The sequence below is a fragment of the Larimichthys crocea genome, chromosome III (genome assembly GCF_000972845.2).
Source record: "Larimichthys crocea isolate SSNF chromosome III, L_crocea_2.0, whole genome shotgun sequence".
NCBI lineage: Eukaryota > Metazoa > Chordata > Actinopteri > Sciaenidae > Larimichthys > Larimichthys crocea.
Genome location: NC_040013.1, coordinates 1109952 through 1124779, shown reverse-complemented (window position 1 = coordinate 1124779; position 14828 = coordinate 1109952). Strand labels below are relative to the sequence as shown.

The following is a 14828-nucleotide window of genomic DNA, read 5'->3' as shown; positions in this document are numbered from 1 at the left end:
TAGAGACAGGAAAGACCAGAACCTGGATCATGGTGGACGGACATCTGCTCAGATCTGGACAGCAGCTGTAACAATAATGACGGGACATGAAGGTGTATAGATGGAGAGAAGAGCTCAGTGAATCATGGGAAGTGTCTATAGTGCTATAGCATCATAACTAAAGGATTGTTCAGGACTCACCTGAGCCAGCCCGGACTATGAGTTCTATCAAAAAGGAAGTCTTCAGATGACTCCTAAATGTGTTGGGAGCCTCCAGAACCAGAGCTGGACAGGAGAGAAGCTTGATAGACGAAGGCCCTGGAGACTATAGGAACCACAAGGAACCAAGAGGAACCACAAAGAACCAAGAGGAACCACCAGAAACCACAAAGAACCAAGAGAAAACCTTGCATCCTGAGAGTGCAGTGTTCTAGTGGGGTACTATGAGCTGTAAGATATGATGGTGTCTGACCATGGAGAGCTTTGTAGATAACGTCCTCCACCATCGGAGCCCCTCATGGTTGCGTCCTGAGCTCCATCCTTCACCCTAGGACTGTACCAGACACTCCTCTGTTACTACATGCATCTAATACTGTGATGACGCTGCCTTACTCGCCCACCTTAATGACAATAACTCCACCCGTGACCCCACCTGCATCAGTAATGAAACTGTTGAGGCGGTGGAGTTCTTCAGATATCTTGGCTGCCATCTGCAAACTCAAAGTTTCTGCTGCTGCTCTATAAAAGTATCATCCAGCCCGTCCTCCCCCTCTATTGTTCCTCCACTGTTTTCAACATGTTAACAACAAAATCGCACATCGCCTGCAAAATTATTGGTCTCTCCGCCCACGACCTCTCAGACCTCAAACAGCAAAGCAGAGAGCACACAGCAGAGGACACGATCCCCAACGCCCCCTCAGCCCAGATACAGATCCCCGCACTGCAAAGGGGCTCGTGGTGGCAGCAGGTTAGTCCCCTGTGTCACTGCATCAGTCAGCCATGTGGGCAGAAATGTGCTGCATGATGTATAATCTGTCCGTGTATTTATGTGATGCTACGAACAGACTGTGGAAACAAAGGACAACAACAAGTAACACAAAACACTGCCTGACTCTGAGAGCAGGAAACTTATGTCGTGTTTCCACGTTTCATCTTTTCCTCAACAACCTGTCGACATTTCCAGCTCATCCAGTAACGATGCTTCCTCTCCCGGTCGATGATGGTCGTTATCACCTGAGGTCACGCGTAGATAATGTTTGTTAAGGTTCAGGCGTGGACGAGGGTCGTTAAGGTCACATGAGGTCTGGCGTGGACGAGGGTCGTTAAGGTCACATGAGGTCTGGCGTGGACGAGGGTCGTTAAGGTCACCTGAGGTCAGGCGTGGACGAGGGTCGTTAAGGTCACATGAGGTCTGGCGTGGACGAGGGTCGTTAAGGTCACATGAGGTCCGGCGTGGACGAGGGTCGTTAAGGTCACATGAGGTCTGGCGTGGACGAGGGTCGTTAAGGTCACATGAGGTCTGGTGTGGACAACGTTCGTTAAGGTCACCTGAGGTCAGGCGTGGACAACGTTCGTTAAGGTCACCTGAGGTCTGGTGTGGACGAGGGTCGTTAAGGTCACCTGAGGTCAGGCGTGGACAACGTTCGTTAAGGTCACCTGAGGTCTGGTGTGGACGGCGGTTGTGGTCAATAAGGTCACATGAGGTCAGGCGTAGATGGCGGTCGTTAAGGTCACATGAGGTCCGGCGTAGATGGCGGTCGTTAAGGTCACCTGAGGTCCGGCGTAGATGGCGGTCGTTAAGGTCACCTGAGGTCTGGCGTGGTTGAGTCTGTGTTTGTGTCTGCAGCCTCTGTCTGATTGTTTTGGGCGTCTGAGGGCACAGAGGTTTAGTTTCAGGATGTGTGGGCCTGCAGTGAATCAACAGAGACCGTGAATCACAAGATAATGTGTGAACAGCTGTATGCATTGTAGTTTCTAAGCATTAAGAATACCTGAAAATACTGAACACATGACTTTGTGTCACAAACATCAAGTTTGACTTCATGGAGACTTTAAAGTTGTTTCTCTGTGAGCAACATGTTGCTGAAGGATGAAGGACAGACAACATGTTGATTCATGTGTAGCTCAGCTGGTAGAGCATCTACAATCTGTTGAATAATTACAAATCTAAAGAAATATATAACTGTGCAGGCTGTGGCTGATAACACTCACATTTACTTTAATATTTAATAACATAACCAGATTTGTGTAGGATTCTCATTTAATTTGTGAAAACATGGTTTTATTTTGAAAGTCTCCACCGAAATGCTCGGTTGTTCATGCTGTCTTTGGTTGCTAGTAGAGCAGCGCCACCCTGCGGTCACACCGCGTAATTACATGGAGCTTTATTTTGAAAATCGAAGTATTACTGTACGTTATGTCAGTAACTTGACACAGGCGGATTGTCTCTCTCTCTCTCTCTCCATATATATATTAATTAATTAATTACGAGAAGTCGTTATTAAATATTTAAATAACGACTTTATTCTCGTAATTAATTCCAATATTTTTTTTATTATTATTATTATTTAAATGTGGCCCTAATACTGAGCACTTTCAAAATAATGCTGTGTACAACCACATCCTGTGTAGACCTTTCAAAATAATGCACCTCCTATTCGTGATGGGAAGTTCAGCTCTTTTTAAAGATTCGGCTCTTTTGGTTCGGCTCCCTTCTAAGAGCCGGCTCTTCATTTAGTATTTAGCCTTCTATATTAGCCTAATTTAGCAATTATGAATGGTTTGTGTGCTATTAAGCATTTTTTTATTAAGTGTGCAAGATTGTTTTTGTCTCTGCTCTGACTGATGTTTTCATTTTTACAAATTCTGCACTCACTCGCAGTCTCCAAAATTATTGAAATGCAGCGAGAGGATTTTTTTAGTTATCACTTTTTCTTCTCTTTCATTTCTTTACTCCTCTACCACTACACCCACAAGCAGCTTAAGATTCGGCTCTTCCCGACGGGAGTCGGTTCTTGTCGTTCACTTTGAAGAATCGGCTCTTGTAGCCGGCTCGTTCGCGAACGACACATCACTGCCTCCAGTGTAGCCCTTTCAAAATAAAAGCGACAATGGGCGTACCGTTAGCGCCGTGCTAACTGACGTACTTTGAGGCGGTTTGAAGGCGGGAGGTAACTTTAGTAACTTTAGTAACTTTAGTAACTTTAACGGACCCGGTTGGTTGATTACAGTGACTCCGCCTTTTTAAACAGCTAGCCCAGCTAGCCTAGCTCAGCTAGCCTAGCTCAGCTAGCCGCTTGTGTCGAGCCCGCCACAAAATGGCGAGCGTGCACGAGAGCCTGTACTTCAACCCGATGATGACGAACGGCGTGGTGCACGCGAACGTGTTCGGCATCAAGGACTGGGTCAGCCCGTACAAGATCTCGGTTCTGGCGCTGCTGTACGAGATGTCCGCGTCCAAAGTGAGTCTGCCGGAGCGGAGGCGGCTCAACAAGCTCATCCTGCCGCTGCAGCAGGTAACGGAGTACTTCTACTCGAGTACAGATGCCTCTGTTACTGAACCTCAGACGTTTTTTAATCCATTACTCTTGTCTGACAGCTTTAGTTACTCGTTACTTTACAGGTTACACTCTTCCCTCATCAGCTCAAACCTGCCAACTGTGTTTTTGAAGAAAGTAATCGAGTATTTTCAGTGTAATCCTGTTTACATGTGTCGTGGTGCGTTCAGGGTCCAGATCTGACTCTGGGTCAGTTCCTGAAGATGGTGGAGGAGTGTTGTCCTCAGACTGCGTATGCTGTCAAACTCAGGTACACACACACTGATACACACACACTGATACACACACACTGATACACACACACACACACACTGATACACACACACACTGATACACACACACACACACACTTTATTATTCTGGAGGATTTTTGAGACGTCAAACTGATAAAAACAACTTTTAAACACGTCAAACTTTAAATATTTGAATGTTTATTACAGGAAAAAACGCCACACACACACACACACACACACACACACACTGATACACACACACACACACACATGTTTACCTGCTGTCTACACATAATAAATAAAGCGTGGACATCGGAGGAGGTTAAAACAGAAGAATTGTTGATAAATAGCTTAAAATGATCTTATATGACAGTGAACATTAAAGTTGAATCTGCTGTGAATTAAACATGCAAAGATCTTTACAAATAAACGAGTTAATTTATTTACTAAATAAGAAACAGAACGACAGACAGTGACTGAGTCTTAAAGACATTTCATACAAACACGTGGATGTTGTCGTCATAACAACGGATAATAAATAGAACGTGTCATCTGATTGGACGACAGTCGTTCCATGAGTGTCAGCACTGAGACTGTTCTAACGATCGTCGTCATGGTAACGCTCTCCGTGCCGTTATTCAGAATATCGGCAGCCCTCAGCGTGATGTGTTCAGGGTCTTCTGGGTTATACCTTGATAACTGTACGGTGACGTGTTTCTTGTCGTTTTCCTCCACAGGCTTCATGAAATGGCGAACGGAGAGCTGAAAGACATGGAGTACTTCTTCTCCACCCTCTCCACCCACCCCTCGTTCGATACGGAGGCGTATAAAACGAGCGTCGTGGGTGAGTCGGACACAAACGGCGAGCGACGTTGGCGCCTGTCAGAGGTTCAGATTTAAAACTGGAGTGACGATATCGGCCTTTAATGGAAGGCTGCCGCGTTAGACAGAGGAAGAAGGGTTAAGACTTGGTTAAGACGTGTCTCACACGTGTCTCACACGTGTCTCGTGTCTTTCAGGTCTCTTCATGAGACACATGCTGCTCGCCTACAACAAGCTGTCCTTCAGTCAGGTCTACAAGCTGTACAAGTCTCTGCAGCAGTACTACCACAGCCACTACGCCAAGCCCACGGACGGGCAGGTCAGTCTGCCGGCGCTCGTCGCCGACGACTCGGACATGGACCTGACCAGCATCGAGGACACGGTCGGGGACCGGATGGACAAAGAGGAGCTGGACACGCCGCTGCACGAGTCGGAGCTCCGGTCAGTGACGCTGCCGTCAGATGAAATGATTTGATCGACGCTCCGTGACTCAACGTTTGTCTCTGTTTAGAAACGACAACACGCCGAGCCGAGGCCCGCTGTCGCAGAAGCAAGCCGAGTACTTCCTCGCCAGACAGGTGAGTGTGATCTTGTCCAGACCAGGTGAGACGTGGACGTCCTCGTGCTGACGCGTGTCTCTGTCTGCAGGCGTATCTGCTGAAGAACGACGAGAACAAAGCGCTGAAGCCGGCGGCGCTGCAGGAAGAGCTCAACAACATGCTCAAGTTCAACCCCGACTTCGCCGAGGCCGTGAGTCCGTCCGTCCTCTGTCAGCCTGCCAGAGACGTCCAGGTGTGTCTTCATGTCCCTCACCTGTGCTGTGCTCTCTCCTCAGCATTACCTGAACTACCTGAACAGCCTGCGGGTGCAGGACATCTTCCTGTCCGCTCACAGCCTCCTTCATTGCTTTGACCGGCTCATCCTGTCGGGAAACGAGGGGAAGAGTAACGGAGACGAAGGTTATGGGCGGAGTCTTCGCTACGCCGCGCTCAACCTGGCGAGCCTGCACTGTCGCTTCGGACACTAGTGAGTACGAGCGCCGCGCGTGGACGCGTCCCAACAGGAAGTCGTATAACTCTGTTGATGTGCTGTGTTCAGTCAGCAGGCGGACCTCGCTCTGCAGGAAGCCATCCGCATGGCTCAGGAGTCCAACGACCACGTCTGTCTGCAGCACTGCCTGGTACCGCCTCTTCACTTCCTGTGTGATGTCACTTCCTGTCTGTGGACGCTCCGTCACCTCTGGTTCTGTCTCCTCAGAGCTGGCTCTACACGCTGGAACAGATGAGAGGCTCCGACAGCACCGTGCTCACGGAGGACTCTGTGAAGATGGCCGCCCACTTCTGTCTGCCGGTGAGTGAACGAGGATGGACAGGACAGGACAGGACAGGACAGGACACGACAGGACAGGACACGACAGGACAGAACAGGACAGGACACGACAGAACAGAACACGACAGGACAGAACACGACAGGACAGAACAGGACAGGACACGACAGGACAGAACACGACAGGACACGACACGACACGACAGGACAGGACACGACAGGACACGACAGGACAGGACAGGACAGGACACAACAGAACAGGACAGGGCAGGACAGACTGACAAAATGACCAAATAAAAAGTGTTTAATCACGTGGAATTGATGAGTAGCTAATAAAAGCTAAACAACGGTTAGTTCAGACGGAGTGATCTGATTGGACGAGAGTCGTTCCCTGAGTGCTGATATAGAGAATAACAGCACTGACACTGTTCACTGCTCTAATGACCATCCTGACATGAACGCTCTCCGTGCTGTTATTCAGAAACAGAATGATCAGGTTTAACGAGTCAGCTGATCTGAACTTGGTGTTCGATGTATTTCAAAGTGACCACGACACTCTCCGTCTCCGTCTCCGTCTCTGTGCAGTACCTGGCCTCTCTGGGCATTCAGTCTCTGGTCCAGCAGGGGGCGACACAGGGGAAGTCTGCCCACAAGCTGATGGACGCTCTGAAGGACACGGACATCCTGCACTGGAAGCACAGCCTGTCGGAGCTCATCGAGATCAGCCTGGCTCAGACCACCTCCATCTGGAGGATGTACGGCAAGAGGTGAGGCTCATTAAACCCCGCCCACCCTCAGACACGTTTCAGAGAAGCACCAATCAGGATGCAGGCGTTTCTTCTTCATGTGTCTGCAGCACCATGGCTCTGCAGCAGGCCCAGCTGCTGCTCAACATGAGCAGCCTGGAGCCGGTCAACTTCAGCGTCCAGCAGAACAACACGGAGGCGTTCGCCGTGGCTCTGTGTCACCTGGCCGAGCTGCACGCCGAGCAGGTAACCAATCAGATCTGATCCCTGTCCGCGTCGCGGAGACGTCGAGCGGTCGATCAGCTGTTTGCTTCTGTTTCAGGGTTTGTACAGCGCCGTGTCCGAGATCCTCCAACACCTGAAGGAGCAGTTTCCTCCTCACACTCAGCACGCCAAGGTCGGTCTGACATCAGCCGCTCGTTGAATCAAGGCAGCAATTAGCCGATTAAAACGAAGTCGTTTCATAAGTCGGGTGTTTTCTGTCTCAGCTGTGGATGCTGTGCGACCTGAAGATCCAGTTTGAGCGACACATGAACGAAGGGAAGTATCACCTGGCCGAGCCGCTCGTCACGGCGATCTCCGCCTTGAACAAGTCAGAAGGTCTCTACAGGTAACGACGAGGTTCAAACTCAAAGTCTTCGCTGTCGTCGTCTCGCTGTGTTAACGTGACGTGTGTCTGACAGGAAGGCTCAAGTCCTGAAGGCTCTGAACCGGAGCACCGAGGCGTACGACGTCTTACAGCGACTGCAGGCGAGGTGCGAGAAGACCAAGAGCACCGAGGTGGTCATCAGGTACGACGTCGTTAGCTCATCGTTAGCTTGTTGTTAGCGTGATGCTAGCTTGTTGTTAGCTCATGGTTAGCTTGTTGTTAGCTCGTCGTTAGCTCATTGTTAGCTTGTTGTTAGCTCGTCGTTAGCTCATCGTTAGCTTGTCGGTAGCTCGTTGTTAGCTTATCATTAGCTCGTTGTTAGCTCGTGATTAGCTTGTTGTTAGCTCGTTGTTAGCTCATCGTTAATGCGTTAGCTCGTTGTTAGCTCGTGATTAGCTCGTTGTTAGCTCATCGTTAACGCATTAGCTCGTTGTTAGCTCGTTGTTAGCTCGTTGTTAACGCGTTAGCTTGTCGTTAGCTCGTTGTTAGCTTATCATTAGCTCGTTGTTAGCTTGTCATTAACGCGTAAGCTTGTTGTTAGCTTATCATTAGCTCATCGTTAGCTCGTTGTTAGCTCATCGTTAACGCGTTAGCTTGTTGTTAGCTTATCATTAGCTCGTTGTTAGCTTGTAGTTAGCTCGTTGTTAGCTCATTGTTAGCTTGTTGTTAGCTTATCATTAGCTCGTTGTTAGCTTGTAGTTAGCTCGTTGTTAGCTTGTTGTTAGCTTATCATTAGCTCGTTGTTAGCTCATTGTTAGCTTGTTGTTAGCTCGTTGTTAGCTTGTTGTTAGCTCATTGTTAGCTTGTTGTTAGCGTATCATTAGCTCGTCTCCGTCCTGAATATTTAACGTGTCCTCGTCGTGTCCTCAGAGTGATGCTGTCCACCGCTGAGCTCCACTGGGAGTCTTCGGGCTTCTCCACAGCTCTTCCTCTGCTCCTGCAGGCGTTGGCTCTGGCCCGGCAGCACCACCTGCAGGCGCTGGCCTCCGAGACGATCCTCCACCTGGCCTTCACTCAGGTGGGACTTCACTCAGACGGCTGCTGTGTATCAGATCACCTGGACGTGTCGACTAACAGCTGGCTGCTCTGTTTGTTCTGCAGCTGATGCTGGGCGTTCCTGAGCAGGCTCTGAGCGTTCTGCATGAAGCCATCGAGCCGGTTCTGGCCCACGGCGCCGTCATGGACAAAGGCCGAGCCCTGATGCTCACAGCCCGCTGTCAGATGGCCGTGGCCGGGTTCAAGTCCAGCGGTCAAGGCCAAGCAGGTAACACCCTGATCCTTCTCTGATGTAGCTCAGCATGTGTGAGGATGGAGGCGTTCTCCATCAGGTCACAGCTTCCTGTCTGAGTGTTGCTTCTCGCCGCCGCTCGTTGTCTCCTGCAGATGTGCGTCTGGCGGTCCTGGCTGTGGACACGTTGAAGGAGGCGGCGTCTTACTTCTCGCGGCTGAGCTGTAAAGAGCGTCTGCGGGACGTGCACTACCTCCAGGCTCAGCTGCATCACTCTCTGGGACAGACGGCGCTCCGCAACAAGAGCGCCATGCTGTTCCGGCTGCTCGACCAGGAGCTGCAGTCTCCGGCTCCTCCGGTCTCCATGCGGCTCTAGACGCTTCCCCTTCGCTCGCCACAAGATGGCGGTGCAGCTCCGTGGAGCTCTGAACACTTTGAAGCAGACGGGACGAGTCTCCTCGCCGTGCTCACGTCAGGATTTGAATGATGACCTGATGATAAACGGCGTCGCCGCAGACGCGGTCCAGGTCTGTCAGGCCTCGCTGGCGGTGGAAACGTCGGAGGTTTATCAGGCGGCTGTCACGGCGCCGCTGATTTACCGGCTGCTTCCTGATGAATGAGGGTAATATCACCATGAGCCACAAGACGGATGAGCTTGTGCAGGCGGGATGATTCATAATGATGAAGAATACAGCAGATACTGTAACTACACTGTAATCTATTACTTCTCACTGCAAAATAAACGACTTGTTTCACTCTCCTCAGACTTCCTGATCACAGTGCAGAGACCTGAGGCTGGCTCCAGAAGTGAGTCAGTTTCCATAAGTCCCCATGTCCAAATGTCCAACAGCAGAAATAAACATGTTTACAGCCTGGGACAAAAAACAGTTTTGGTAAATTTGATGCCTCGTGTCGGAGCAGAGAAAACACCCAGGGAGGGTCCATCGGGTAAAATATAACATCTTTGTTCAAAATGTTTAATGTTGAAAACATGTCATGAGAACAAACATGTTTAGAAAAATATATCTGCAAATGTATTTCTGTCCGAACACACCGTACACTCCATATTCAACATTTACAGAAAACGACAGATGAGTGAGGAGGAGGAAGGCAGACATGATGAAGGTGAAACAACCTGAGCTATTCGTGGTTTCAGTCGTACGGAAGACGATTAGTGTCACGTGTGGAAAAAAAGTTGATTTAATGATAAATAAAAACATTTTTTGAAAGATATTTTAAAAAGTCAGAATTCTAACGTTTTCTCAGAATTGCAGGAAAATTTCTGACTATTTTAAAGAAATTAATAAAAAAAATAAATAAGGTAGAATTATTTTTTTTGACTGTTTTAATTTTCAAAAATTAAAACAGTCAAACGTCTCAAAATTCTGAATTAAATTTTAAATTTAACTTTTTTTTTTAAAAGAAATAATTTTAAAAAAGAACAAATGTCAATGTTGCGGCCTTTAAATAAAGCAGATTTCTTTAAAAAAAATCAAACAAATTTTAGAATTGGGAACTTTTGTTTTTTAGAATGAGGACGAAAAAAAAAAAAAAATCTTTTTCAACGTTTGGCCCCTGATAATCCTTCCGGACGATTGTCAGACCGTTTTGTTTTTTAATAACGATGAAAACAGGACGTGGACATCCCGATAAACGAGCTGAGCAAACTAATGAGTTCATGATCGTTTAATAAGACGTGATGCCGTGTCGTACTGTACAGAAAATAGGTTTATTATATAAAGCAGATCGTTACGGGCGTCCTGATTCGGTCGGCGTCTGAGTACGAGGAGTCCAAAATATCCAAAACAATAGGTTCAGTTGAGTGAAAGAGGCTCCGGTTCCTCCTTGTGTTCTGGTTTCTTGTCCACGTGTCTTTGAGGGTCGCACCTGACGGGCCTGAAGTGTCCCGCTCAGTTATCCCCGGTAGCCTCGTTTCCTCGGGGCGTATCCGCGTCGAGCCGCTCTCCCTGACGAACCACCGCCGGCACCACCTAGGTCCGGAGCCGCAGCAAGCTGAGTGACGTGGTTTTCTGGACACATCCCGTCCAGGACGCTCTGCAGGTACCAGGAGACACAAGCAACAGCTATCTTATTACATAGCTTAGCATGCTAACTGTCTGAACTAAGAAGTTAAACACATTAGCTTAGCATAAGAAATGTTAGCAGCTAACTGTCTAACTAATGAAAGTAACACGTAGCAAAGTTAGATGTTACCATGAGTAGGTAACTTGAGCATAAGACTGTTAGCATGCAAATTGCGAATAAATAAAAATGCTGCCATGTTACAGTTCTCTGAAGAAAGTAAACACATTAGCTACGATGGGGCAGTTAACTGTGAATGGAATAAGATGCTTAGCATAGTGGAGCATGCAACTGTCTGAACAAGAAAGTAAACACATTAGCTGAGCATCAAGAATGTTAGCATGTACTGCTGAACGGAGAAAGTAACACATTAGCTTAGCATCAGAATGTACATGCTAACATTCTTATGCTAAGCTAATGTGTTTACTTTCTTAGTTCAGACAGTTAATCAGCTAACATTCTTATGCTAAGCTAATGTGTTTACTTTCTTAGTTCAGACAGTTAAGCATGCTAAGCATGCAAGCTAATGTGTTTACTTTCTAGTTCAGCAGTACATGCTAAATTCTTAGCTACTAATGTGTTTACTTTCTTAGTTCAGACAGTTGCAGCTAAGCTATGCTAAGCTAAGCTGTTTGGTCTTGTGTCTCCATGTTACCCTGCAGAGCGTCCTGGACGGGCTGGTCCAGAAGAAACCACGTCACTCAGCTGCTGCGGACTCGGACTCGGTGGTGCAGGCGGTGGTTCGTCAGGGAGAGCGGCTCTGCGCGGAGTCCGACCCGAGGAAAGGAGGCTACCCGGCGGGATACTGAGCGGGAACTTCAGGCCCGTCGGTGCCGCCTCTCAAAGACACTGGACAGAACCAGAACACAAGGAGGAGCCGAGCCTCTTTCACTCAACTGAACCATTGTTTTGGAATTTTGGACTCCCGTACTTCACGACCGGACAGAATCAGGACGCCCGGAACGATCTCGTTATATAATAAACTATTTTCTGTACAGTACGACACGGCATCACGTATTATTAACGATCATGAACTCATTAGTTTGATCAGCTCGTTATCGGCTGTCCACGTCCTGTTTTCATCGTCTATTAAAAAACAAACAGGTCTGACAATCGTACGGAAGAGATCAGGGCCAAGTTTGAAAAAGATTTTTTTTTTCGTCATCATCTGAAAAAAAAAAAAGTCACAATTCAAATTTGTTTGATTTTTTTTAAAGAAATCTCTTTATTTAAAGGCAAAATTGACATTTGTTCTTTTAAATTATTTCTTTTTAAAAAAAAAGTTAAATTTAAAATTTAATTCAGAATTTTGAGACGTTTGACTGTTTTAATTTTAAAATAAAAACAGTCAAAAAAAATAATTCTACCTTATTTATTTTTTTATTAATTTCTTTAAAATAGTCAGAATTTACTGTGCAATTCTTGAAAACGTTAGAATTCGACTTTTAAAATACTTTCAAAAATGTTTTTTATTAATTAAATCAACTTTTTTTCCACACGGTCACTAATCGTCTTCCGTACAACTGAAACCACAATAGCTCAGGTTGTTCTCACTTCATCATGTCTGCCTTCCTCCTCCTCACTCATCTGTCGTTTTCTGTAAATGTTGAATAGGAGTGTACGGTGTGTTCGGACAGAAATACATTTGCAGATATATTTTTCTAAACATGTTTGTTCTCATGACATGTTTTCAACATTAAACATTTTGAACAAAGATGTTATATTTTACCCGATGGACCCTCCCTGGGTGTTTTTCTGCTCCGACACGAAGCACAAATTTACCAAAACTGTTTTTTGCCCAGGCTGTAAACTTGTTTATTTCTGCTGTTGGACATTTGGACATGGGGACTTATGGAGACTGACTCACTCTGGAGCCAGCCTCAGGTCCTGCACTGTGATCAGGAAGTCTGAGGAGAGTGAAACAGTTCGTTATTTTGCAGAGAAGTAATAGATTACAGTGTAGTTACAGTATCTGCTGTATTCTTCATCATGTATGAATCATCCCGCCTGCAAGCTCATCCGTCTGTGTGCTCATGGTGATATTACCCTCATTCATCAGGAAGCAGCCGGTAAATCAGCGGCGCCGTGACAGCCGCCTGATAAACCTCCGACGTTTCCACGCCAGCGAGGCGGGCCGACAGACCTGGAACCGCGTCTGCGGCGGACGCCGTTTATCATCAGGTCACATAAAATCCTGACGTGAGCACGGCGAGGAGACTCGTCCTGTCTGCTTCAAAATGTACAGAGCTCCACGGAGCTGCACCGCCATCTTGTGGCGAGCGAAGGGGAAGCGTCTAGAGCCGCATGGAGACCGGAGGAGCCGGAGACGGCAGCTCCTGGTCAGCAGCCGGAACAGCATGGCGCTCTGTTGCGGAGCGCCGTCTGTCCCAGAGAGTGATGCAGCTGAGCCGGAGGTAGTGCACGTCCGCAGACGCTCTTTACAGCTCAGCCGCGAGGTAAGAAACGCCGCCTCCTTCAACGTGTCCACAGCCAGGACCCCAGACGCACATCTGCAGGAGACAACGAGCGGCGGCGAGAAGCAACACTCAGACAGGAAGCTGTGACCTGATGGAGAACGCCTCCATCCTCACACATGCTGAGCTACATAAGAGAAGGATCAGGGTGTTACCTGCTTGGCCTTGACCGTTGGACTTGAACCCGGCCACGGCCATCTGACAGCGGGCTGTGAGCATCAGGGCTCGGCCTTTGTCCATGACGGCGCCGTGGGCCAGAACGGCTCGATGGCTTCATGCAGAACGCTCAGAGCCTGCTCAGGAACGCCCAGCATCAGCTGCAAAACAAACAGAGCAGCCAGCTGTTAGTCGACCGTCCAGGTGATCTGATACACAGCAGCCGTCTGAGTGAAGTCCCACCTGAGTGAAGGCCAGGTGGAGGATCGTCTCCGAGGCCAGCGCCTGCAGGTGGTGCTGCCGGGCCAGAGCCAACGCCTGCAGGAGCAGAGGAAGAGCTGTGGAGAAGCCCGAAGACCAGTGGAGCTCAGCGGTGGACAGCATCACTCTGAGGACACGACGAGGACACGTTAAATATTCAGGACGGAGACGAGCTAATGATAAAGCAACAACAAGCTAACAACGACCTAACAAGAGCTAACAACAAGCTAACAACGAGCTAACAACACAAAGCTACAACGAGCGAACGACAAGCTAACAACGAGCTAATGATAAGCTAACAACAAGCTAACAATGAGCTAACAACGAGCTAACTACAAGCTAACAACGAGCTAATGATAAGCTAACAACAAGCTAACAACGTTAACGATGAGCTAAACAACGAGCTAACGATGAGCTAATGATAAGCTAACAACAAGCTTACGCGTTAATGACAAGCTAACAACGAGCTAATGATAAGCTAACAACGAGCTAACGACAAGCAACGCGTTAACGAGCTACAACGAGCTAATGCGTTAACGATGACTAACACAGCTAATCACGAGCTAACAACGAGGCTAACCACAAGCTAACGCATTAACGATGAGCTAACAACGAGCTAACAACAAGCTAATCACGAGCTAACAACGAGCTAATGATAAGCTAACAACGAGCTACCGACAAGCAACGATAGCTAACACGAGCAACAACAAGCAACAATGAGCTAACACAAGCTACCATGAGCTAACAACAGCTACATCACGCTAACAACAAGCTAACAAAAGCTAACGACGTCGTACCGGATGACCACCTCGGTGCCTTGGTCTTCTCGCACCTCGCCTGCAGTCGCGGAAACGTCGTACGCCTCGGTGCTCCGGTTCAGAGCCTTCAGGACGTTGAGCCCTTCCCTGTCAGACACACGTCACGTTAACAACACGAGCGACGAACAGCAAGACTTTGAGTGTGAACACTCCGTTACCGGTAGAACCTTCCGTGACTTGTTCAAGGCGGATCGCCGTGACGAGCGCTCGGCCAGGTGATACGTCCTCCCTTCGTTCATGTGTACGCTCAAACTGGACTTCAGGTCGCACACATCCCACAGCGGAGACCAGAAAAAACAAACCCGGACTTATGAAACGACTTTCGTTTAATCGGCTAAATTGGCTGCCTTGATTCATTCAACGAGCTGCTGATGTCAGAACCGACCCTTGGCGTGCTAGTGTGGAGGAGGAAAACTGCTTCATTCAGGTGTTGGGGAATCTTTCGGACACGCCGCTGGTAAAAAAACCCTGAAAAGAAGCAAACGATGATCGAACCG

General features: G+C 48.1%; 2 protein-coding genes across 2 annotated transcripts; one reads left to right on the top strand and one right to left on the bottom strand.

Annotated features, from left to right (window-relative positions):
- Nucleotides 1–3062: 3062 nt before the first annotated feature.
- On the top strand, nucleotides 3063–9300 carry anapc5 (anaphase promoting complex subunit 5). Its single transcript, XM_019273200.2, has 17 exons — nucleotides 3063–3494; nucleotides 3707–3786; nucleotides 4507–4613; nucleotides 4789–5032; nucleotides 5103–5169; nucleotides 5240–5341; nucleotides 5427–5617; nucleotides 5690–5771; nucleotides 5849–5941; nucleotides 6503–6684; nucleotides 6774–6909; nucleotides 6986–7060; nucleotides 7152–7273; nucleotides 7347–7454; nucleotides 8183–8330; nucleotides 8414–8576; nucleotides 8696–9300. The coding sequence occupies exons 1-17, from the start codon at nucleotides 3297–3299 to the stop codon at nucleotides 8914–8916; spliced, it is 2319 nt and encodes a 772-aa protein (XP_019128745.1). The 5' UTR covers nucleotides 3063–3296; the 3' UTR covers nucleotides 8917–9300.
- Nucleotides 9301–13138: 3838 nt separating this feature from the next.
- LOC113745698 (anaphase-promoting complex subunit 5-like) lies at nucleotides 13139–14570 on the bottom strand. Its single transcript, XM_027278405.1, has 4 exons — nucleotides 14509–14570; nucleotides 14311–14418; nucleotides 13496–13640; nucleotides 13139–13413 (listed from the first exon to the last, which is right to left on the bottom strand). Exons 1-4 carry the CDS (start codon nucleotides 14568–14570, stop codon nucleotides 13315–13317), a joined length of 414 nt encoding a protein of 137 aa, XP_027134206.1. The 3' UTR covers nucleotides 13139–13314.
- Nucleotides 14571–14828: the final 258 nt, after the last annotated feature.